General features: G+C 37.2%; 1 protein-coding gene across 1 annotated transcript in view; it reads right to left on the reverse strand.

The window, feature by feature from the left end:
- Positions 1–25,428, reverse strand: part of IFT80 (intraflagellar transport 80) — a 95,006-nt gene that overhangs the window by 36,171 nt on the left and 33,407 nt on the right. The window contains exon 8 of the mRNA XM_065876747.1: positions 8,385–8,564. Coding sequence (XP_065732819.1) covers positions 8,385–8,564 — 180 coding nt within the window. The remainder of the gene's footprint in view (positions 1–8,384; positions 8,565–25,428) is intronic.

The raw sequence follows: 25,428 nt of genomic DNA on the forward strand, positions 1-25,428 counted from the left end.
AGAACTGCAAATTAAAAAATCAAGAGTAAAATTCCATAATCTTGAATTCTGAACTTGAAACCTCAGTATACACTCATATTTTTATGTCAAAAACAAATACATTTTATCTTAATAAAATACATTTTATTTTTTATTTAAAAAATAAATACATTTTATCTAGAAGTAATGATCAAACCAGTAGCAATGAGCACACCTAGAACCTGGATCATGGTCTCTAAATAACATTCCCCTCCAAAAGGAACAAGGCCTTCTTGGAAAAATGGTGGATTTCAAGTCTGGGACAGGAAATGTATCAATATAAGACACCTGGAACATCTTGTCAGAAATGCAAGCAAGCTGTTGAAATCATCTCAAAAGAACACAGGAGTCAAGTGGCCAAAGATGGAACCATTGGAGCATTAGAAAGAATAAAGACTGCAATGGATTGAAATATATCAATAATGTTAAAATCTGCAAGTTTATAATGATAACAACAACAAAGAAACTCATTGGGCATACCAGGAAACGAATTCGCCATTTGAAAACTGGTAAATAAAGGAAAATAATTCAGAATTTGTCTCACTTCAGAGTAACAAATAGTTGATTAGGCAAAGTCTTTTACAGAAGAATTCTAGCTAATAAATGCAGAAGGAATGATAGAATTACAAGATGCAACTCCTGATGAAACATGGTTCTAAACAAGTACCATCCATGGCTGCTAAAAATATTAAAGTAAAAGCCTAATGGGAAACTATCTGACATATGAATCAGACTTATAACACCTGAACACACTGATAAATCTCATCATTAAAAGAGAGATAAGCAGACATGTGTCTCGCAACAGGAAGTGTACAGCATCACCCACAAAGTATTCTTTATATTTATCAAGGCTCTATATCTAATAAGCAGTCTACAGGAAATACAAGGGCTAGATGTACATGTTAAATGTAATCATACCACAGTGATGCAAACAGGAAAATGTAGGAAATTCAACAGAACAAATGACCTGGTTTTGTAAACAAACAAATAAATAAATAAGGAGGAGGAATTGTTCCAGATTTTAAAAGATTGAAGAGACAAATTAAATGCAATATGGGACTTTGTTCCTGGTACAAACCAACTAACTATAAAAATATATATTGACATGTACCACAATGTTCATTGCAGCTCTATTTACAATCTCCAGGACATGGAAGCAACCTAAGAGTCCATCGACAGATGAATGGATAAAGAAGATGTGGCACATATATACAATGGAATATTACTCAGCCATAAAAAGAAACGAAATTGAGTTATTTGTAGTGAGGTGGATGGACCTAGAGTCTGTCATACAGAGTGAAGTAAGTCAGAAAGAGAAAAACAAATACCGTATGCTAACACATATATATGGAATCTAAAGAAAAAAAAAAGGTTCTGAGAACCTAGGGGCCGGACAGGAATAAAGACACAGATGTAGAGAATGGACTTGAGGACACGGGGAGGGGGAAAGGGTAAGCTGGGACGAAGTGAGAGAGTAGCATTGACATATACACACTTCCAAATGTAAAATGGATGGCTAGTGGGAAGCAGCCGCATAGCGCAGGGAGATCAGCTTGGTGGCTTGTGACCACCTAGGGGGTGGGATAGGGAGTGTGGGAGGGAGACGCAAGAGGGAGGAGATATGGGGATATATGTATAGCTGATTCACTTTGTTATACAGCAGAAACTAACACACCATTGTAAAGCAATTATACTCCAATAAAGATGTTTTTAAAAATATATATATATATATATATATAGAGAGAGAGAGAGAGAGAGACGAAAAATAATGGGAGAAATGGGACTTGTTACTGTAGACAGACTAAGGAGACAACTGGAGAAATGTGAAATATCACTATGATTATGTTAAAATAAAAATAGTTCCTACCTTTTAGACTTTTTTTTTAAGTCTTAATCAAAAAGAGTGTTGCCAGGACTAGTGGTAAAGAAAAAGACACTGATAGGTTTGCTTCATTCTTCCAAGAGTGGGGGAAATGACTGCAGAAGGGGAGTAGTCCGATGGCAGGTGCTTCAAAGGAGCTGGAGTTCTTTAGGGAAGAAGTTATTGTGGTCTGGAATCAGCAATGAGGGGTAAGGAGACAACTACCTGACTCCCAGATCCAGTAATACTTGACATAAAGAAGAAAAACACCTCTACTTAAGAAGGCTGTAGGAGAAACACTGGTCTCAGGAGTCAGCAGGTTTTTTACTTTTTTTTCATAAAAATGTGAAGTGTACTTTCAGTGATAAGGCTGAGCTCTGTCTGCAAGGCCACAGGTACATGCTGCAGGTTGTGCACTGCACAACTCTAGGTCTAAGTGATGGGCCCCCTAGAATTGAGCAAACCATACCTGTAGGTGGTGAACCTGTGAGTCTCTCTTTAAATCCTAGGCTGTTCTAGGCTTGCCTTTCAGGGAGGGGAGAAGAGAGCTACACCACAGACCCCATGCTCTGATTTCAGACAGAGACTGGATCAGGCCACTTGTCTCACTTCGAGTCCTTTCAGGTCCATCAGCCTATAGGAGCCCCTCTCTGCGTTGCCTTTGCCTCCCTGCTTCTGGACCAGGAGTCAAGCAGGTTGGAGGCTTCCCTCCACGCTCTGCATTTTTGTTCCATTTCTGGTCCACAGAGATGTTTATCCTATTTTTGAATCCAGATAAGTCTCTTTTAAAAATGCATTTCATAAATTATTGATCTCTTTAGAGCCAAATGTATGTCTCATCCTTCCAAGTATGAACTTATGATACCATTTTCACCAGAAGTCTGAGCTCCCAGAGACTTTTTAAGAGGTCCAAAATGCCATCCTCTCCCAGAAGCATTTTAAAGCTAATGGAATGAAATAGAATTTTCTAAAGGAAGTTATATGGTTGTTTCTTTATAGCAACATGATACCCAGTGAAATAAACTGGCTGTTAACACAGGTTTAGGAAAATTCAATATTTAAAAACTCCGATGTATAATCCTCTGTCATTACTCAAATTATAGGCAGACTTCTTAAAATTCATATTGGCCTAAAGCTTCACATGGGGGAATTCTATTTTTTGTGAATCTGGAACACTAGAACAGGAATAAAACATTCTGGCCATGATAATAAACAAAAGACACACTGATAATTACTGTTATAATTTCAAAGCTATGGTGAATCCAACATCAGAAATGTCCTGTGCTGAATTTTAAAATGCACCCATTTACTCTGTTCAATTCAGGGCAGCTTCAGGACTAACCTGTTCATGCTTGTATCACCTAATACTTCTATCTGACCACAATATTTAGACTTCTCAGACTGACATAAGTCCAAAAATTCTGTTTCTACACTTCCAAATACTCGTTTAATCCTAAACATAGATACAGCCATAGCAATAGTTACCATTTATCTTTGCTTTGCGTACATTATCTCATTTAATCATCAAAATCACTCTTGCTTTAACTCTTATCTTTACAGGAGATAGAGTGACGAAGAATCAAATAATCTTGAATTATGGCAACGATTAAAAGCCAAAGCTGTGCCCCATGCTAAAGTGAGAGAGGCAGGAAAGAGAAAACGGTAAACTTGAGACCTGAGGAATGCCTCATCTCCTCCACCTGTACCCTCTCCCTCCTAGGCACTTCCTCCCAGCAAAGACATCAACTATCCCTTTTGGAAAGGATCATCCACTGGGATTCAGCCTGGAGACAAGGGACAACTTAAGAAACCGTCTCACTCTAGGTTACTGTATCATATAAAAGCTGAGGTCCAAAGAGACAGGTAGGGCAATGAAGCCTATTGCCAGGTAGCAGCTGCCAGGTCAAGGTCTGGATTTAATAATTAGGACTCAACATGATCTCTGGTTTCTGAGTTAACAAAACACAAATCAACCAAGTCTACCAAGCTTCTGAGAAAACTCTAAACCAGGCAAACAAAAAGTTGTGATTGCTGTCCCTATAGCAATCTGTGGCTCCACCTCACAACAACGTTAAGTGGGCTGCTAAAATGTACGGACCCCAGTAAGGGAATCCTCCCAAGTGGGAAATCTTCCCAGAAAGGCAATCTAGAGTTGCCAAATTAACCAAGCAACTAACTTTATTGCTAAGAAAAAGAGTTCTCAAGATATTCCCGGCCAGCTGGGTTTTTGCTAGGAACCTGGTAATCACAGTGCGTTGTTTTCCCTTCTCCCATTTTCCAAATTGTTTTCATTGCAGCTGCCCTGTTTTCCCTTCGTCATTATAATCTGGGAATATGGGGGAGAGAAGAATATTAAAATTCGAATTTATTTATAGTTTTCCAGACCAGAGAGCTGGAGCTGGAATGACTGGATTAGTCTAGGTTATCATCTTTTAGAGAGGGGATGGGTTTGTTTTCAGTTGCATATAGAATAGCTGCAAAGTTAAGTAGTGCATTTCTGAATTATACATACATGTGAATAAGGGAAAGTATGCGTGGTGAGTAGATTGGAAGGGGATTAGTGATTTCTATATCCTCATATTCACATCCTTATGTAAGTCTCTCCACTGTGTGTAGACTGGACCTTGTAGCTTGCTTCCAGTGAACAGAAATAGGCTAAAGTGATGAGATAACACTTCTGAGTTCAGGTTATAAAAGACTGTGACTTACATCTTGCTCACACTCTCTGTGCCCTTCGTAACTGCTCTGACAAAGCTGCCAAGTTGTGAGCTGCCCTGTGAAGAGGCTACATGCAAGGAACTGAGGGTGGCCTCCAGTCAACTGCCCTCAATTCAACAGACGTTGATAAATGGAATCTTGCCAACAACCTTATCAGTGAGCTTGGAAGCAAATCCTCCCCAGCTGAGCCTTCAGGTGCCACTAAGCCCTGGCCAACACCTTGATTGCAGCCTTGTGAGAAACTATGAGCCAGAAACTCCAGCTAAGCCATGCCTGGATTCTTGACCCACAGAAACTGAGAGATAATAAATGTTGCTGTTTTAAGTCACTAAGTTTTCAGGTGATTTATTATGCAGCCATCGGTAACTAATACAGTTATGGTTGCTAAACAGCCAAAAAAGATAGACTATAGTGGATATCTGTTGGTTTCTGTCTGCCCAGAATCAAATGCTATCTTTTCTGGTAAATATGCTTTGGTTTTCCTTTGGGAAACCATTCCCCCTATTATTCTAAGTGACTAAGTGGTTTACATGGGGTTGACTCATCATTCCCTCCACCTCCCAACGAAACATACTTGACCCAGACTTGGCACATAAGATCCAATGCTGAGACCTCTGCTGTAATTACTAAGGGGCTGGAGGGGAAAGCACTCTTTCTGTTGGACTTGAAGTTGGTAGAATGTAAGCTTGGAGCTACCAAGGCCTCAAAAGAGAGACAGCATTTGTGAAAATGAAGCCAATACAGAAAAAAGGACCGTTGAGGAAGAGATATGATGGAACTCCTGTTGATCTTATTTAAGCCTCTGGATCCAGTACAGCCTCATCAGTCCCACCTCTTGACTTCACATGGACCAATAAATTTCTTTTGTCTCTTTATTCTTTACCTTCATTCAATTAATTTGAGATGACTTTATGAAAAAACAAAAGATTTTCAACATATTAATCTAGGAGGTCCCATGAGAACAGGAAACAAACCTGTCTTATTCACAGCTGTACTTCCCATTGCCTAGCTCAATGCCTGGCAAGTAGGGCATTGAATAAATGAAATTGTTCTAAGAAAAAACCATGAATAGACCCAGCTTAGCAAAAATGCAATACAAATGTCTTATAATCACTGTAAGACCTCTTTACAAAAATAAAAATACTATTCTAGTCCTAAAATTTTGAAAGATTATTTGCAAACATTACTTTAAGTATAAAGACAATTTGGATTAGATAAGCTATTTAAAAACCTCCACTGTTCATCTTATCTTATGTAAAAATCCTCTAATTCTAGGATGATTCCTTTTTATTATGAAAGAAAAACTTCTCTTTTTAAATATATTCTCATCTTGGGGCATTTCTGAAATTAAGGCAATACTATATCAGCTAGCCACCAAGCACTACATGAGTAAAAGTGTGTCCCCAAATCAGCTGATTAGAACTCACAATGCATTCTTTGTCATAGACACAATACTATAAATAATGTTTTGGTTCCCAGGTTGACTAACAAAAATATATATTTACACCATCACCTAGATCCAAACACTCATTTACAAGAAATACAAAAGACAGAGAAGTATGTCAAACCACACCATGGGGATACAATTAGCAATGTCCACACTGTGGGGCTGGACAAACAATTTGGTTTCAACAAATAAACCGCAGGGGGTAAAATAGAGATGGAAGGGGAATCTACAGACTAAAAGAGACTTAAAAGATATGTCAACCAATTGCAACATGTAAACCATTCTGGATTCTGATTCAAACAAACAAACTTTTAAAAATGTGACATGGCGGAAACAATCGAAAATTTGAACACTTCTTGGATATTTGATAACATTAAGGAATTATTATCATTTTTAATGTATGATAATGGTATTGTGGGTATGTTAAAAAGAGTCCTTATCTTTTAGCTGTATATATTGAAAACTTCACAGCTGAAATGATACCTGAATTTGCTTCAAAATAACTGGGGGAGGGGGAAAGTAGATATGGACATGGATGGGGCAGGTTTGATCATGGGTTGACGGCTGTTAGGGCTGGGAGATGAGTACACAGAGATTCATTATACTATTCTGTCTATTTTTGTGTGGCTTAAATTATCCATAATAAGTTTAAAATTTTTTAAATAAGAAAGTAGAGGGACTTCCCTGGCTGGCCAGTGGTTAAAACTCCGCACACTGCAGGGGGCCCAGGTTCGATCCCTGGTTGGGGAAATAAGATCCTGCATGCTACAAGGTGCCGCCAAAATTTTTTTTAAAAAAAGTAGAACAAAGAAAATGTATAAGGTACCTAATTATTATCAGTCTGGTGACCATTATCCAGATTGTCTGTGAAAATCTGGATACTCAGTCTAAAGAATACCTGAACAGACACATCCAAGAAATCACAAGATACATGCTTCCAAATTTTTTTCAAAGATTTTTTTTTTTTTTGATGTGGATCATTTTTAGCATCTTTATTGAATTTGTTACAATACTGCTTCTGTTTTATGTTTTGGTTTTTTGGCCACAAGGCATGTGGGATCTTAGCTCCCCACGCTCAACCAGGGATGGAACCCTCACCCCCCCACAATGGAAGGCGAAACCTTAGCCACTGGACTGCCAGGAAAGTCCCTTAAATTTTTATAGTAATTATAATCATCTGAATTCAGAATACTGAAGATAGAGGCAACTGCTATGGACAGGAGAAAGAAAGAAAGAAGATAGAGTTCCCTTTCCTTTGGGAGAGAGTTTGCCATCAACACATTGTCTTTGGCCACTCCTCCTAACTTTCATCAACTAACTTTTTCCCATTTTAGCTTGTCTTAGGTAATTCTTAAAAGGGGAAAAAAATATTTTTTAATCAGGTTAAATAAACTCATACAATTATAAATAAATAAAATAATGTAACCCTGATAGTGATCAGCAGGTTATTACGTCTGCCTTGAGGTCAGCTCCAGCAGTTAAATCTAACTTGTTACAGCTTCCTTCCTTCTTCCTCAACTGAATCCACATATTCCCTCAATGCTTCAAGTTTCACTATCCCTGTTGTCAAACCCAAGTTCATGTGCCGGAGGCACAGTGAGGCCAAACAAACCAAGACATTGAAGTCTGGAGCACAGAAAGGTTTATTGCAAGGGCTAAGCAAGGAGAAAGGGCAGCTCATGCTCAAAAGGCCCAAACTCCCTGACAGTTTTGGGGGAAGAGTTTTTAAAGGTAAGATTTAGGGTGAGGGCTGCAGGGTATGTGATTTTCTTCTGATTGGTTGGTGGTGAGGTAACAGGGTGACGTTTCTGGAATCTCAACCTTCTGGTTCCAACCAGTCTGGGGTCTACATGCTTGTGGTCAAGCATGTAGTCACCATCCTCCAGCTGGGTTGGGGTCCTAGTTTCTGTAGAACAACTCAAAGATATGGGCTTTTGTACCAGGGAGGGTCCCACAGGGTCCTGTTCAGTTTCAATCTCCTCTTTTCTTTGATACTCCTGAACCTTGAGGGGAACAGGTGAGGGACAAGAAAGGGAATAATGTTTTGGATAGAGAGGTTAACCATAAACTTGGCAGAGAAACTCGGGCTTAGGGGGCCTCAATTTCATCCCTGGCTCAACACCATAATTTCAGTACCTGTGGGCATTCATATTCTACGTCAGTGAAAGGTTCTTATTTTATGTCATGAAAAAGTCACTAATAGTATAGTTAAAATATTTCTAGTATGACTGAATCTTTATAAACCTGATTTAAATATAATTAATGAAGATAATTCCATTTTCTGTATTGTAAACTAATGTGAAAAGAAGAAGATTTAATCAACCTGAAACATAATCATACCTGCATGGTCCTTCTTTTAGTTAATGTTACTTGAAAATCTTTCCACTCCCAACGTTGCTCCACCACATGTGCAAAAACAACATGTCCATTTCCACAGGCTCCAGCGATCTGGGTGCCATCAATTGACCATGTGATATTAAATATGCTGCCAGTGTTGGGCTTTTCTAAAGCATATGACCACTGGGAAAGAAAGAACAAGAATAGAATCAATTTATTTCAAAAACATTTTAAAGAAGTTTCAAATTGAACATATGTTAACATACTAGGATGATTTTTTTTTAAAGAATGTATCTTTATTTTAGAATTATTTAGAAATATTTTTCTTAATAAAATGATAGCATACTGAAACAGAAGATATAAATGTGATTTTTAAAGTATACAGTAGAATACATAATATGATAAAAGAGAATGAAATCGCTCAAGAACTGCAAAACACCCACGCCATTTTGATTTACATCATTTAATTTTAAGCAGTTAATACTAAACGGGTAAATACAAAGATTATGTAGGAAAAAAACAGACACCTTACTATTAATTCATAAGAATCTCTACAGTCCACACATCTAAAATTTTGTTACAATATTTCAATAGTGTCACTAAAAATTGAAACTAAACACACAATGTAACTAAAACACCTCTAAAACACATATCTTAAACCATGAAAGTACAAGTAAATAGATAGTTTCCTTTTTTCTTTTTCTCACAGTGCAGTTAATAACCTCTTCTAGAATCTATCTGTTTGAGAAAGCAATCTAGCAATATCAATAAGCAACACCTGGAAAAAGGAGATTCTTTGTGTGTGCAAATAAGACAGTAAGAAAAAAAAACTTTTTCAAAGATGGTATTATATGCATTTTCTTTCATTCTTTCAGATGAAACATACATATTTACTAGAAGGATGATTTATTTATTTGACTAAATTTATTTATAGTCTCTTTCCATTCTTTTAACCTTACAGACTACAGTCAAATTAAGTCTTGATTTTTTGTTGTTGTTGCCCTTGGGTGGGCATTTATTTTTGTACATTGGTTTTTTGTTTGTTCGTTTTAATATTCATTATCAGCTATGGGCTCACTGACATAAAATTTGGAGAAAATAGGAAAAATATAGAAAAAATTCACTAATCCACACTACTATAAAACAAGACTTTAAATTCCCAATAAAAGTTCACATATCCAATAAAAAGGCTGTATGACTCTTACTACTCAATGACACTTTTTTCAACTCCTTCCCATCCCCCTTCAAATCTCTAGCTATTGCTTAAGTAAAAGGCTCTATGATAATGTTACTATGAAGAAGGTAATGAACAAACTGTAAGCTTTGCTTCATCAGCAGCATAAATATATATACATAAAATTCATATTTTTAAACTATTTACTGTAAAGCATGATTTAAAAATACCCAAAGAACCGAATCACCCAGAAAAATCTTACTAAAATTAAACATACAAATATTTATCTAAGAACTCATGCCTGATCCTAGAAGAGAAAATGAAAAGAAATTTTAGATATTATCATCACCCTATATTCCTCTGACTTCTTTCAGAGTCCACATGAACCATGATACCCAAGTTATATTAAATTCTTACCTTCTAAAAAATTAAATGATTTCTTCCTCTTTGCAATTACTCTAGTAATAAAAAAAAAAAATACAAGCACAAGCAAATCATCAGAGAAGGAGTCTTGAATAGTTGCTAAATTTGAGGGGACAGGGTTATATTTTGTCCAATCAGTAAAGTTAATAATTTTTATTGGCAAATCAAAAAGATTTATCATTTGTCCTTTTTTTAAAAATTGAGGTATAGTTGATTTATGACATATTAGTTGCAGGTGTACAACATAGAGATTCAAAATTTTTTTAGATTATACTTCATTTAAAGTTATTCTAAAATACTGGCTACATTCCCTGTGCTTACCATTTGTGCTTTTAAAGAGACTTTTAATGCTCCAAGTCTCTTTTCTTCTCCAAATAAGCCATGGAACACTGGATTCACATTTGCATTTCCAACCACTAGAAAGAAATGAAGCAGCCTCCCTGGATGTAATTTAGTGGTGCTAGCAGCAAGAACTCTGAAGATGAATTTTTACCTATCCCTCTCACTTATGCTAACCTCTTTGACCAAACTATCCCTTTGTTTAAGGTAGTGTTACTCAAAATGTGCTCAGGCCAGCACCATCTATATCACTTGTGATCTTGTTAGAAATGCAAATTAATAGGCCCCGCACCATCCTATTGAATCTGACCCTCTAGTGGATGAGGACCAGGAAACGTTTTGCTGTTGTTAGCCTGTTTTTTTTTAAATTTTTTTAATTGAAGTATAGTTGATTTACAATCTTGTGTTAATTTATGCTGTACAGGAAAGTGATTCAGTTATACATATAAATATTTTTTTAAATATTCTTTTCCATTATTGTTTATCATAGGATATTGAATATAGTTCTCTGTGCTATACAGTAGGACCTTGCTGTTTATCCACCCTGTATATAATAGCTTACATCTGCTAACCCCAAACTCTCACTCCATCCCTCCCCCAACCCCCCGCCACCACCACCTTGGCAACCACAAGTCTGTTCTCTATGTCCATGAGTCTATTTCTGTTTCGTAGATAGGTTCATTTGTGTCATATAGTATTTTAGATTCCACATACAAGTGATTTCATATGGTATTTGTCTTTCTCTTTCTGACATACTTCAATTAGTATAATAATCTCTAGTTGCATCCATGTTGCTGCAAATGGCATTATTTAGTTCTTTTTTATGGTTGAGTAGTATTCCATTGCATATATATACACATCTTCTTTATCCATTCATCTATCAATGGACATTTAGGTTGTTCAGGAGACTTTTAATGAGCTCTTCAGGAGATTCTTAAGCATCATAAAGTTAGGACACTCGTCCTCAACTCTGTACATTAGAATCATCTGGGAAGCTTTTTTCAAAAAAATTACCAAAAACCAGGAATACAACCAAATAAATCCAGAATTTCTTGGGGTGGGGTCTGGATATGTTCTTAAAAGTTCTCTGGGGGCTTCCCTGGTGGTGCAGTGGTTAAGAATCCACCTGCCAATGCAGGGGACACGGGTTCGAGCCCTGGTCTGGGAAGATTCCATGTACCATGCAGCAACTAAGCCTGCACGCCACAACTACTGAGCCTGCGCTCTAGAGCCCATGTGCCTAGAGTCCATGCTCTGCAACAAGAAAAGCCACCTCAATGAGAAGCCCGCGCACGGCAAAGAAGAGTAGCCCCCGCTTACTGCAACTAGTGAAAGCCCGTGTACAGCAATGAAGACCCAACGCAGCCAAAAATAAATTAATTAATTAAAAAAAAGTTCTCTAGGTGATTTTAATGTAGAACCACTGTTCTAAGAGAAAAGCAAAATCTGTGATTCGCTTTAAGACTATCATTAGCTGCTGACTCACTGTTAATACCAAGCCAATGAATTTGCTAACACTTGAGATTACACGACCCTTGTTTTATCCACTAATCCAGCTTCTCTTTGTTATGTATAAATTTTTCTTACATTCATCAAGCTAATTTTTTTCTTTGAAACTTTTTATTAGAATTTCAAACATAAAGTATAATAGGAAGAATAACATAAAGCAGTGGTTCTCAAACTTTAATGTGTATTAGAATTACCTAGAGGGATTGTTAAAATAAATGGCTGGGCTCCAGTTTCTCTGATTTAGTAGATCTAGGGTGGGGGCCAAAGTGTTTGCATTCTAACAAGTTCCCAGGTAGTGCTCAAGCTTCTGGTCCAGCAACCACACTTTGAGAATGGCTGGTATAATGAAGCCCCATTACCCAGTTTCCAACAATTATCAACTAATAGGTAATTCTTATCTCATGTGTACTACCACCACGGCCCAGATCATTTTGAGCAGTCCCTCACATCATATCATTTCATCACAAAATACGTCGGCATATATCACTAAAAACACAAAGATTTTCTAACCCAACCTCAATACCATTATTAAACATGAAAACAATTAACAGTAACTGTTAATATTATCTGTTAATAAATATTATAATAAATATTAGTAAATATTATCACAGTATCTAGTCACTGTTCAAATTTTTTCCAATTGTCCTTTTTTGTCTTCAGTTTGTTGGAATTAAGATACAAATGAGGTACAATCATTTTGATTGGTTGCGAAGTCTCTTAGATTTCTTTTGATCTATAAGTTCCCCTTACACATGTTCTTTTCTCTTGAAATTTTCTGTGGTTGAAGAAACTGGGTCATGTCCTGTTGTTTCCCATAGCCTGGATTTTACCATCTGTATTCTCATGGTGTTAACATGTTAGTCTGTCCCCTTTATTTCCTGTTAATTGATAGTTAGATCTAGAGTCTTGATCAGATTCAGGTTTGATTTTTTTGGCAAGAAAACTTCGTAAGTGATGTTGTGTACTTCCAGCAGGAAGCGTTTAATGTCCGAATGTCTTATGCTGTTAGCAAATGATAATCATTGCCTAGGAGGACTAATTCACTTACAGTTGCAAGATGGTAATATTCCAATCCTTCTTTCTTCATTTACTAACTGTAATAGTGCTACAAAAAGAAACATCTCCTCAACTATTTGGTTACCCTGGGATATATATCAAAGGCAGAATAGGCCATATATCAAAGGCAGAATAAATTCTTGATTATTTCCCCTTAATTATTAGTTTTCAAAAATATAAATTTGAATAGTGACAATATTATCAGTAGATAATTGATAATATTAAGAAAGTACTGTTAACTGTTTTTAGGTTTAATAATGGTATTGAGGTTAGGTTAAAAAAGAAGTCTTTGTGTTAGTGATATATACTGAAATATTTAGTGATGAAAAGATGTAATGTCAGGGATTTGCTCTAAATGATCTGAGCCATGGAGAAGTAGGTGGTGGTATAGATGAGATACGAATTAGCCATTAGTTAATAATTATTGGGTAATGGGTAAATAAAGATTCATTATACCAGTTGGTTCCCTTGTAACTTCCAAATGTAACCAAGAAATGTTACCGTTTAGTATCAAGAACTCATTAATTTTAACATATCTGATGTGTTTTTATAAATACAGTGCTCCAATTAGCCCAGTTTTAGCCAGTGGAATCCCCTTTCAGTTGGTTCTTTAATCTTTTTGACAGAACCCTGTAGTCTTTGATCACTTCCCCGGCTTTGTACAATGACAAAATGTTCCAGTCTCATTTTTATATTTTCTGACCCACACCTGGCATCAGTCTTTTCTTCAGTGAGTCATGGTGCACTTTATGGAAATACGGAAAATGGTACTGAAAAAAAACCCACAAGTGCTAAGGGTGCTCGCTGTTACTGAGCTGATCATTAAAGCCTTTTCTAGGCCTTTTTAATAGACAGAACTAGGAAATTTTTTCAATAACTCAAACTGATCCTTCCAATTCAAATCCAGGAACTGTAGGATTTTTATTTACCCTCTCCAGTCTTACCTCAGTATCTGCTTTCACTTAGCCAAAAATCCCAGCTCTTAAGAGCATCAATATAAATACTCAGAATAACAACATCAACACCACAAGCAAATAGTTACAAAAGAGTTAAAACATTTTTTTCATTCTTTTGCCCTTAAGCTTATTTCCCTTTTTTTAAAAATGACAACTTTATTGAGATATATTTCACGTTATAAAATTCACCCTTTTAACGTATAGAATTCAGTAGTTTTTTCAGTGTAGTCAGAGTTGTGCAACCATCACCACTACTATTTTCAGAACATGTTTATCACCACAAAAAGAAACACATGCCCATTAGCAGACACTCCCATTCCCCCCACCCTCACCCCCAAGCTCCTGGTAACCACTAATCTACTTTCATTTTCTATTCTGGCCATTTCATGTAAATGAAATAATACACTATGTGGCCTTTTGTGACTGGCTTCTTTCACTTAGCATAATGCTTTCAAGGTTCATCCATGTTGTAGCATGCATCAGTATGTCATTCTTTTTTATAGTCAAGTAATATAGTATTGTATGGATATACCATATTTTGTTTCTCCATTCATCATTTGATGGGCATTTGAGTTTTTCAACTTTTTTTTACTATTATGAATAATGCTGCTATGAACATCTGTGTATAGGTTACTGTGTGGACATGTTTTCAATTCTCTTGTATACATACCTAGGAGTGGAATTGCTGTGTCTGTGGTAACTCTATGTTTAACATTTTGAGGAACTGCCAAACTGTTTTCCAAAGTCTTAGGATAATTTTCTGTTGAGTCTCTACTGTAAGCACAAGGAACAGACAATCAAATCATTTAAAGTCATTTGGATTAGCTCCTCTCCGGGTAGGTATACAAATGACTGAATACACAATTAGGTTCATTTTTTTCATTTACTTTGGTTTTAGGAATTGCTTTCTAAAAATTTAATTTTGTTTTATAATTATGTAAAATATTTACAGGGTATCAAAATTAAATTTACCCAAAAAGTATATAAAACAAAGTATAATCAAAGAAGTCCAACCTCTATCCCTTTTCTCTCTCCTATTCTCTCCTTCTCAATATTGATAATTATTTTTTAATTTTATGTTTTATCCTTATATCTTCCTTCATTCTAAGTGTGTATGTGCACAGCTGTGTGTGTGTCTCTGTGTGTGTGTGCACGCACCAGCATTTATCTAAGAAAGGGGTAGGAGTAGTGGTACAAATATGTCCAATATGAAGACATTATCTATTGTAGTATATGGATATACATATCCTTTTATAGCTATTGATAGTATGATCAATATGTTTTTACATACTCTGTATATCCATACATGTGTCTTCCAGATTGCTATAGCTGAAGCTAAAATTCTCCAGTAGACTCCTTGAAAGACTCATGGGAATAACATTCCTTGAGTTCTTGCATGTTTATACCAGTATGCTTATGACCTGTATATTTAAAAGCCAGAATAGCTGTAGTATCCTATGTTAAGCATTGTACAGTGACACTATTAAAATCTGACAGCATTCTGATTTTCCTCCCTTTATGAGTGACTTGTTCTTTTCCTTGGATGCCCACAGGACTTATTTCTTCTTTAAACTCCTACAGTTTTATTAGTGTATATCTGGGTGTTGGCCATCTGGGTCAATTTTCCTAGGTATCTGGTATGCCTTTTCAATATCAATTTCAGATCCCTTAGGTCTGAGAAAATCTTTCTTGAATAGTGGCTTTTAGTATTTTTCTGTTCATTGCCTTGGACTTCTCCTTTAAAGATTCCTATTATATGTACTTCAGATTTTCTCTGCCAATCTTCTGTATCTATCACTTTCTATCAAACTTTATATGTCTTTTGCCATTTCCTTGCTTCCATTTTACATTCTATTTATTTTAAGGCATCATCCACTGTGTTCATTGGCTCTTATATTCCTTCTAGTTTGGTCTTCATTTCTGTAATAATTTTTCCTTTTTTAAATAATTCCCTCCTGAGTTCCGTCACCTCTCCTTAAAAGTCTCCCATTCTCCTGTCACCTCATTTCCTAGTTTTTCTAATTCTGATTTATATGGTTATTTAATAGTTTTTGTCATGGTTTTAAAACATCCTTCAACTTCTTTTGAATTAACTGGTTGCAGTGCTTGTCTGTTTATGGCATGGTTTTGTTGTCTTTGGCAACATTAAGTGATTTGACTGTGATCCTGATCTTCTGCTCATTTTTAAGTGAAATGGGTTTTGCTGTACTTTGGAGAGGAAGGGATGTTCCAGAAGGATAGCTCTAGAGCTCTCTCTTCTGTTGTTTTCTCACAGTGATTTAAAAAAAAAAAAAAAAAAAAAAGCCTCCATTTTTTGAGATTAGCGTTCTCTGCTTCTTCTCCAATTTTATTTGGATCTATTCTCATCTTTGCTCAATTGTGTCTGTTCTAATCAAACTGGATTTTAATCTCAGCAATTTCTGCAGTACAGGGCTTTGTCCCAAAAGGAAGCTTGATTTGTTAGTTTGAAGAGTACATTCGACCCAGACATCTCCAGCACTGTCAGATCCTGTCATGATCCCCTTGCACTTACTCCGAATTGGATTCTACAGAAATTTCTTTCCAGTTTCAGCTGCTGTTCTCAGATTGGTCTGTCTCACTTTCAGGTATTTGTTGGTGATTTGGGAGTTCTTCTTTTCTTGTGGTCTTAGAAACCTGGCTACCTTTGCTCTGCTTCCTCATACACAGATGCTGTTACCATGTATACCTGTCAATGGTACTTCTGGGAAAATCGCTTGTATTTAGGGTTTTGTAGGGATAGAGTACCACCCACTTTTGCTGTAGTTGCTATCTGTAGGTTTTGGTTATAGTCTTTTCCTTTCTCTGTTTTATGAGGAGATTTGAGAGGACTGAGAAACTATGCCACTATACCCAACAACATGGATAAATCTCACAGATACATGGTTGAATGGAAAAAGTCAGACAAAAGTGTAAATATCATATGATTTCATTTATATAAAGGTTAAAACAATCAAAACTGATCTGTGATGACAGAAGTCAGAATAGTAATTACTGTGGAGGGGTAACTGATGGGGGGAGGCACAAAGGAAATTTCTGGGTTGTTGATAATGTTCTATATCAATATGGGCAATGGTTTCTTCGGTACTTGTATATATAAATAATACTGAGCTGTACACATAAGATACTGTATATGTTTTATCTCAATTTAAAAAAAAATGCTGCCTCTGCCATTATCATTCCCCCAACCTATTTTATTGAAATTATACTTTTTTTGTTTTGTTTTGTTTTGTTTTTGTTTTTGTTTTGTGGTACATGGGCCTCTCACTGCTGTGGCCTTTCCCATCGAGGAGCACAGGCTCCGGACGCGCAGGCCCAGTGGCCATGGCTCACGGGCCCAGCCGCTCTGCGGCATGTGGGATCTTCCCGGACCGGGGTACGAACCCGTGTCCCCTGCATCGGCAGGCGGACTCTCAACCATTGCGCCACCAGGGAAGCCCCTGAAATTATACTTTGTTTTCATATTTTGAGACATAATATTGATCTAAAATAAGTAAATGTCAATACTAAAAAAAAAAAGGGTATATAAAAAATATATATATTTATAGTAATCATAATCATGTAAAGATGTCTGCTCAATGACTTGTAAGGCACACAGAAAATGAAAATATTTGATTTTTTTGTATGTTATGGTTATGGGTATTATTTTTTCTATTTTTTGTTATCATTATTTTTGTTATACTGTTTTTTGCCATAAACTTCTTCAATGTATAAGCTGTCTTGTGTATTTAATTAAACTATTTAATACTAATTACTATTTGTGCTTATACAATACTGGTAAGGTTTTCTATTTTTTTCATAATTCCAAGCAATAAATTGTAGCTAACACGGTTTTCTTAGAATACAGAATATGAACAAGTATACATAAATTACTTTTGACTTGGATAAGTGAAAATAATTTATAAAAAAATAACAATATGTACCAAAATCAGAAAAAAGCAAATTCATATTTGTGCTTCTTGGTGAAAAAAAACAACAACACATGTTTTGTTGTTCATTTAAAAAAAGGTTTTTTAATGTTTTTAAGTTACTCCACCAGAGAGGAAGTTTACTTTAACCAATTTAGCCTCATCCAAAATAAGTACAGACATATCTGAAAATTTACCATTATTCTGTTCTTTATTCATTCTTCCACAATTATAACCTTTGCCATTAAATAAGTATGATATTACATTATCTGTTTACATATCAGTACTCTCAAAAGAGGTGAGCTACTCCTCGAGTACAGGTATGGATGTTATTCCTTGAATAGTCAGAGTATCACACAGAACTTAACACACACAAATATTTGTTGAATGGATGAATGAATGTGCCTGTGTCTTTAAGCAAGCCTTCCTTCCCAGAGCTTAACCAGGACTTCAACCAAACACGACTTTTAAAATTTAAAAAAATCCAAGGAGGAAATTAAAAGCCAAAGATTTACAAATTTTAAACTAGCCATCTCAAAAACATCAACCAAACTGACTAAATGGATCAACTCTAGTAAAACTAGTCAAAATGCTACAATGGAAGTCATTAATTAAGTTACATCAGTTGAGTTAATGTAAGTCATTAAAAACCAAAACAATATATTTTGTCTGTACAATGATGCGTTAAAACGCAACATTTGGACTTCCTTGGTAGCACAGTGGTTAAGAATCCACCTGTCAATGCAGAGGACACGGGTTCAAGCCCTGGTCCGGGAAGATCCCACATGCCGTGGAACAACTAAGCCCGTGCACCACAACTACTGAGCCCATGTGCCACAACTACTGAAGCCTGCACGCCTAGAGCCTGTGCTCTGCAACAAGAGAAGCCACCACAATGAGAAGCCTGTGCACTGCAACTAGAGAAAGCCCGCGTGCAGCAACGAAGACCCAACACAGCCAAAAAAAAAAAAAAAAAAAATTTATTTTTTTAATGCAACATTTATGGAACATCTATATGTTAAGTGGTTTTTTAAAAATACATTTATTTATTTTATTTTGGGCTGCAGTGGGTCTTCGTTGCTGTGCACGGTCTTTCTCTAGTTGCGGCGAGCGGGGGCTACTCTTCGCTGTGGTGCGCGGGCTTCTCATTGCTGTGGCTTCTCTTGTCGCGGAGCACAGGCTCTAGGCGCGTGGGCTTCAGTAGTTGTGGCATGAGGGCTCTGTAGTTGTGGCGTGCAGGCTCTAGAGCGCAGGCTCAGTAGTTGTGGCACACGGGCTTAGTTGCTCTGCAGCATGTGGGATCTTCCCAGACCAGGGCTAGAACCCGTGTCCCCTGCATTGTCATGCGATTCTTAACCACTGCATCACCAGGGAAGCCCTTAAGTGTTGATTTAAAAAAGATTAGAAGTAAATTCTATAATAGAACTCTGATGTTGTATTGCTTGCTAAGTTTCTCAGTTCTGGACAACAGGGTCTTATTACTGTAAAGCCAGCCCAGTTCCCTTACTTCATGTTTATATTTTATGGTTTCTATCAAAGTTGGTTTTATAGCAAATCTGAAAATACAATTCTAATTTTCATTATAAAGACAGAAATTTATTCATGTAGAAAGAAAAACTCTCAGAGAATTAAACTGAAAATTTTTGGCAAATATGGCTAAGGAGGTTTTGGAACACAAATGGCAACCTCCTCCATTTTCTAGGACCTGGCCCTCCCCAGCAATCCCTATGGTTACTGCATTAAGAGTCCTGATGGCCATGTTTATACAACATACCCCAACCTGACTGACCAGGCATGAGTTCTTAACCAAGGTTGAGCCAGTGACCCCTTCCCTGCGGGTATTTAAAACTAGGACTAAGATTCTTATTTCAGTCTGGCTACTCTCCTGAGTAGAGATGTAAACTTGAGAACTGTTGACATTTGTCACTTTCCAGCAGGTAAACTGGGGAGGGTTGGTGAGGGGTCAGTTTGCTGGGAAAGGAAAAAGAGGAGGGATATGCAGAGAGAAAAGCAGAGGCAAAAGGCACAAAGGAACCACTTTGTGTGTTTTCTTAGCATTTCAGTTTCTGATTCCTGAGGCCTAGCTACATCCTTGCTCTGGCTTCTAGAAGATAACTCTGTAATTTTAGAGCAAATTGCTCTCTTTTGCTTAATGGTTTCTGTTACTTGCACCCAACTATAATAAAATGTAGGATAAGTCTGAAGTTCTAGGATCAGCCACACTTCTCTAGCACTACCTCAGTTTTTCCCACTTCTGGCACATCATGTAGAGTATTACTTCCTCCTCTACAAACCTTATATTAAAAAACAAAGAAGCACCACACTAATACTACCCAGGAAAGGAAGCAAGCAATATGTGCAGTGCCCATGGAAAAGGCATCATAGAACTGTGGAGTTGAAAGGAGAGAGGCGATCACTTAGCCCAGATTATCTATTTTATAGATGAAGAACCTGAAGGTCCAGAAGAAGCCTTTAACTTTGTAAATTCACCACTGGAGCCTTGACTCCAGGGCTCTACAAACATATCAATACTATTCCTACGTTAAAATAAAATAAAATAAAATAAGCAATCATACTGGACAGCACAATGCAGAGAACAATTGAGAATTTGTCTTCAAATTGTTGACGTATTAAAGGACATTACATCTCTTTTGAGGGAGGATACCATTTTTTTCCCCTGTATTCTGTCAAATTGCTTAGGATACCATTTTTTTTCTCTGTATTCTGTCAAATTCCCAGCAGGGAAATGAGAGCTATTTAAACTAAAAAACATAACTCGATTATAACAACTTTTAAAAGTACCTCCTAAATGTCAACTTCATTCTTCTCTTTACTACTTCTATATAAATACACTAGAGTAAAAGGATCCTTAAAAGCATATCTTTAGCCAAGTTGGATTAATTCAATTCATGAAATTGTGCATTCACAAATTAAGTTTAGGAGGAAAAGAAAATAGACGCAAAGTTTCTTATTTTTCTTTAAGGTACACTAACGATTTTTAAGATCAATATTCTCTCTAATATACCAGGAATTAGCAAATTGCAGGCTGTCTTAAATTACGTGTTGACATACATAATTGACAATGAAAAGTGACATGTAGCAGTATGAACAGTTACTGCAGATGATGAATCATTGTAATTATTTTAACTGAATGGGAGAATGAATGGAGGGTAGACTTTTTATTATAATGACGAACTGATATTCAAGAACAGAGAAAATGAAAAAAGTTCTCTCTTACATAAGCAATAGCACCACCTGCTGATAAACAAAAGGAAAGACGTCAGTTAATTTAAAATCTGGCCAAAGGTACTTTATATATTCCGATCTTTTCCCTTGAATTCTGTTCCACTTAACGTAATATAATGCAATTCATTAATATATTCTGTGCATTTATTTATAATAACTATGTTAATTTTAAAGTTTTTACCTTACATATTTGAATCATGCATTTAAAAAAATCAAAGGTAAAAATAAAATGTATTATGGAATCCAGGGGAAAATTTTAGTTTTTGTCTGATATTCCCTGACCACTTCTCCTAGAATAATGCCATCTCCCATACCTACCTTTATTTTTTTATAGCATTTATTACCACTTAACATATCATGTATTCATTCTGTTTGTTTATAGTCTTTTGTCTGCTGGAATAAAAACGCTTAAGAGCAGGGAATTTATTTTTGTTTACTGCTGTTTCTTTTTTTTTCTTTTCATTATTATTTTTTCTTTTTATTATTTACTTTTGGCTGTGTTGGGTCTTCACTGCTGTGCACGGGCTTTCTCTAGTTGCAGTGAGTGGGGGCTACTCTTTGTTGCAGTGCGCAGGCTTCTCATTGAGGTGGCTTCTCTTGTTACAGAACATGGGCTCTAGGCGCATGGGCTTCAGTAGTTGTGGCACGTGGTGTTCAGTAGTTGTGGCTCTCAGGCTCTAGAGCACAGGCTCAGTAGTTGTGACACACGGGCTTAGTTGCTCCAAGGCATGTAGGATCTTCCTGGACCAGGGCTCGAACCTGTGTCCCTTGCATTGGCAGGTGGATTCTTAACCACTGAGCCACCAGGGAAGTCCTCTTTTTATTATCATTATTATTATTATTTTTGGCTGCATCGGGTCTTAGTTGCGGCACGTGGGATCCTTCACTGAGGCGCACGGGCTTCTCTCTAGTTGTGGTGTGTGGGATTGCTCTCTCTAGTTGTGGCACGCAGGCTCCAGGGCACGTCGGTTCTGTAGTTTGCGGCACTCTGCACTCGGGCTCTCTCATTGAGGCACCCGAGCTCAGCAGTTGTGGCATGTGGGCTTAGTTGCCCCATGGCACGTGGGATCTTAGTTCCCCGACCAGGGATCGAACACGCGTCCCCTGCATTGGAAGGCGGATTCTTTACCACTGGACCCAAATGGGACTACCAGGGAAGTCCCATTTACTGCTGCTTCTTTAACACCTAGGGCAAGTGCCTGGCACATAATAGACTCTCAATAAACATTTGCAAAGAAATTAATATGAAAATAAATGAACAAATGAATATGCAGTGCATTTTTAAGCTTCCTTGAAAGTATAATAGCTGTGTCAAAGACTTCAAGGATCCTGATAGACCTTGCCAAATTATGCTTGAGAAAAGCTGTACTTCAACACTTTATGAGGAGGCCCATTTTCCCATTTTCTGATGAGTGGGAAATGGCGTTAGAAAAAATGAACCCATTACTGAAGAAACTGAACATACTTGGGGGTTCTGGAGGCATTTACAATACACTTCTTTTATCCTTTGCTCATTTTTTTTTCAGTTAAAGATTTTCTATGTGGTTCTTTTTTATAATTTCTATAAGACCACTGATTTAAAGTCTTTGTATAGTAAGTCCAGTGATGGGCTCTGGAGGGAGTTTCTATTTCTTTTTTTCCTATGAATGGGCCATACTTTGTATATTTGTAGTTTTTTGTTAAAAAGTGGACGTTTTGAATATTATTATGCGGTAAACTCTGGAAATCAAATTATTCCCCTCTCACCAGGGCTTGATGTTGTTTCTTTTTGAGGGATACAGTCATCTGTTTATTTAGTGACTTTTCCAAATTATTTTTGCAAAGACAGTATTCCTTTCATGGATGGTCACTGAAGTCTTCATTCTGTTATCTCAGTGGTCAGCTAGCAACCTGACAGAGCCAAAAACAAAGAAAAAAGTACTCTCCCACTCTGCCAATGGGCTCTGAGCTGGGGCACTCCTTCAACACTTAGCCAGGCCACCTATAATTCGGCCTTAGCCTTCACCTCCTGCCTGTGCAGAGCCCAAAGACCTGCCAGTAATACTGCTCTAAAGTCTTTACTGTGTGGCTGACCCTGAGCATGTGTGTTGCACACTGAATTCCTCAGTATATGTGACAGCTCTCCAAAGCCGTTATTTTCCCATATATCTTCCTCCTCAGCCTCTTCCTTCCCAGGCTTTTTTGGTCTACCTGCAGCTTGCCCCATTCACCACCCCTTGCCCCAAGTGGTTATGGGTAGTATGCCTTTACATGCTTTCAACAGATGCCACCTGGGAAGCTGCTCCAGCTCTGAGAGATTTCCAAGGAAGGCAAAACAAAGACAGGCCTCTGTGCAGGTGTCTCAGGGGAACCAAAAAGCATAACTACAGTTTTCTGAGAACATGGTCCATATTGTTCCCCTGGCACCAACAAACTACATCAGAACTCAGGCTGCCATTCCTGTGGCCACTGCCAAGCTGGGAATGGGGGATGGTAGGCAGGTAAGCAAAAAACACCACAATGCTTTCTTACCAAAATTTAGCACCCTCTTTCTTTCTTCATTAAGCATTTCCCTGGTTGCTACAAAGTTTTTTTTTTTTTTTTTTTTTTTTGCGGTACGCGGGCCTCTCACTGTTGTGGCCTCTCCCATTGTGGAGCACAGGCTCCGGACACGCAGGCTCAGCAGCCATGGCTCACGGGCCCAGCCGCTCCGCGGCATGTGGGATCCTCCCAGACAGGGCATGAACCCGCGTCCCCTGCATTGGCAGGCGGACTCTCAACCACTGCGCCACCAGGGAAGCCCTGCTACAAAGTTTTGAATTAGATTCCAGAGCCCTGAAAAAGTTTATTCTGATATATTTTTTTTTTTTGCCAGTTAATGGCTGCTTGAGTGGAGGGACCAATTCTTGGAGCTCCCTACTCTACCATTTTCTGCAACATCACTTCTTTTTATTGAAGAATTTTTTAAAGACCTTTACTGCATCTGTACCATTGATACACAGTCATTAAAAAAGGTTCACACTACACAAAATCATATAAAGAAGCAAAAGATCACCCAAATATAGTATTGGGTGTACCTTTAGCCACAATAGTTAGTAGTTAGAGGTAGTTAGAGTTATGAGTGTACAATTTTATACAAGTGAGATCACAGAATAAAACCTGGTCTTTTTACTAAATAACTTACTATAGATAGCTTTCCAGGTTATTAAACATAATCCCTCTTCCCCACTTTTAATGACTTGAGGGTATTCCATTTTAGGTATATAGAATATTAACCTAATCAGCCTCCCACTTGTGGACACTTTATTTCTGATTTTTACCATTATAATACTGTAATGAAATTGTTATGCATACATCTTTGTGTACTTGTCCAATGATCTTTAGAGTAAATTCCTAGAAATGAGGGGAAAAAAGATTGAAGAAATAAGAATAGAGCCTTGTTGACCTGTGGGACAACATCAAAGGTCTAAAAAATTTGTAATTGGACTTCCAGCAGGGAAGGGAATGGGGCAGAAAAAATTTGAAAAAATAATGGCCAAAATTTCCCCCAGTTTGGTGAAATCATAAATTTACATATTCAAGAAGTAGAAAGAATCCCAAACAAGACAAATACAAAGAAAGTCATACACTATCAAACTATTAAAAACCAAAGACAAAGAGAAAATCTTCAAAGTAGCCAGAGGTAAAGGCCACTTTACATTCAGGAGAGCAATGATACCAACAGTCAATTATTTCTCATCAAAAACAATAAAGACCAGGCTTCCCTGGTGGTGCAGTGGTTGAGAGTCCGCCTGCCGATGCAGGGGACACGGGTTCGCGCCCCGGTCCTGGAAGATCCCACATACTGCGGAGTGGCTGGGCCTGTGAGCCAGGGCTGCTGAGCCTGCGCGTCCGGAACTTCTGCTCCGCAACAGAGAGGCCACAACAGTGAGAGGCCCGTATACCGGTTTAAAAAAAAAAAAAAAAAATGCAAAGAAAAACAATAAAGACCAAAAGAGAGTAGAACAATATCTTTAAAGTGCTGAAAGAAAGGAAAAACAACTCTGTCAACCCAGAATTGTAAATCCAGCAAAGAGAAAAATAAAAAACATTTTCAAATATACAAAAAGAAAGAAAATTCATCACCAGCAGTTATACACTATGAGATATGCCTAAAAGAAGATTTATAGGTTGAAGGAAAATTGTATCAGATGGAAATTAGTATCTTTAGGAAGAAATGAGAGCACTAGAAATGCTAAACATTTCTTTCTTCCTTAATTTCTTTAAAGTGAATATGACTTTTAACAGCAAAAACTGTATCATATTGTGATAGATGTAATATAATTATAGCATAAAGGAAAGGTGGGTAAATGGAATAACATGGATGCAAGGTTCGTATATTTTACATGAAATGGTATTATATTAACTCTAAGTAGTATGTGAGACAAAACAAGCACCAA

This window comes from Phocoena phocoena, chromosome 4 (genome assembly GCF_963924675.1).
Source record: "Phocoena phocoena chromosome 4, mPhoPho1.1, whole genome shotgun sequence".
NCBI lineage: Eukaryota > Metazoa > Chordata > Mammalia > Artiodactyla > Phocoenidae > Phocoena > Phocoena phocoena.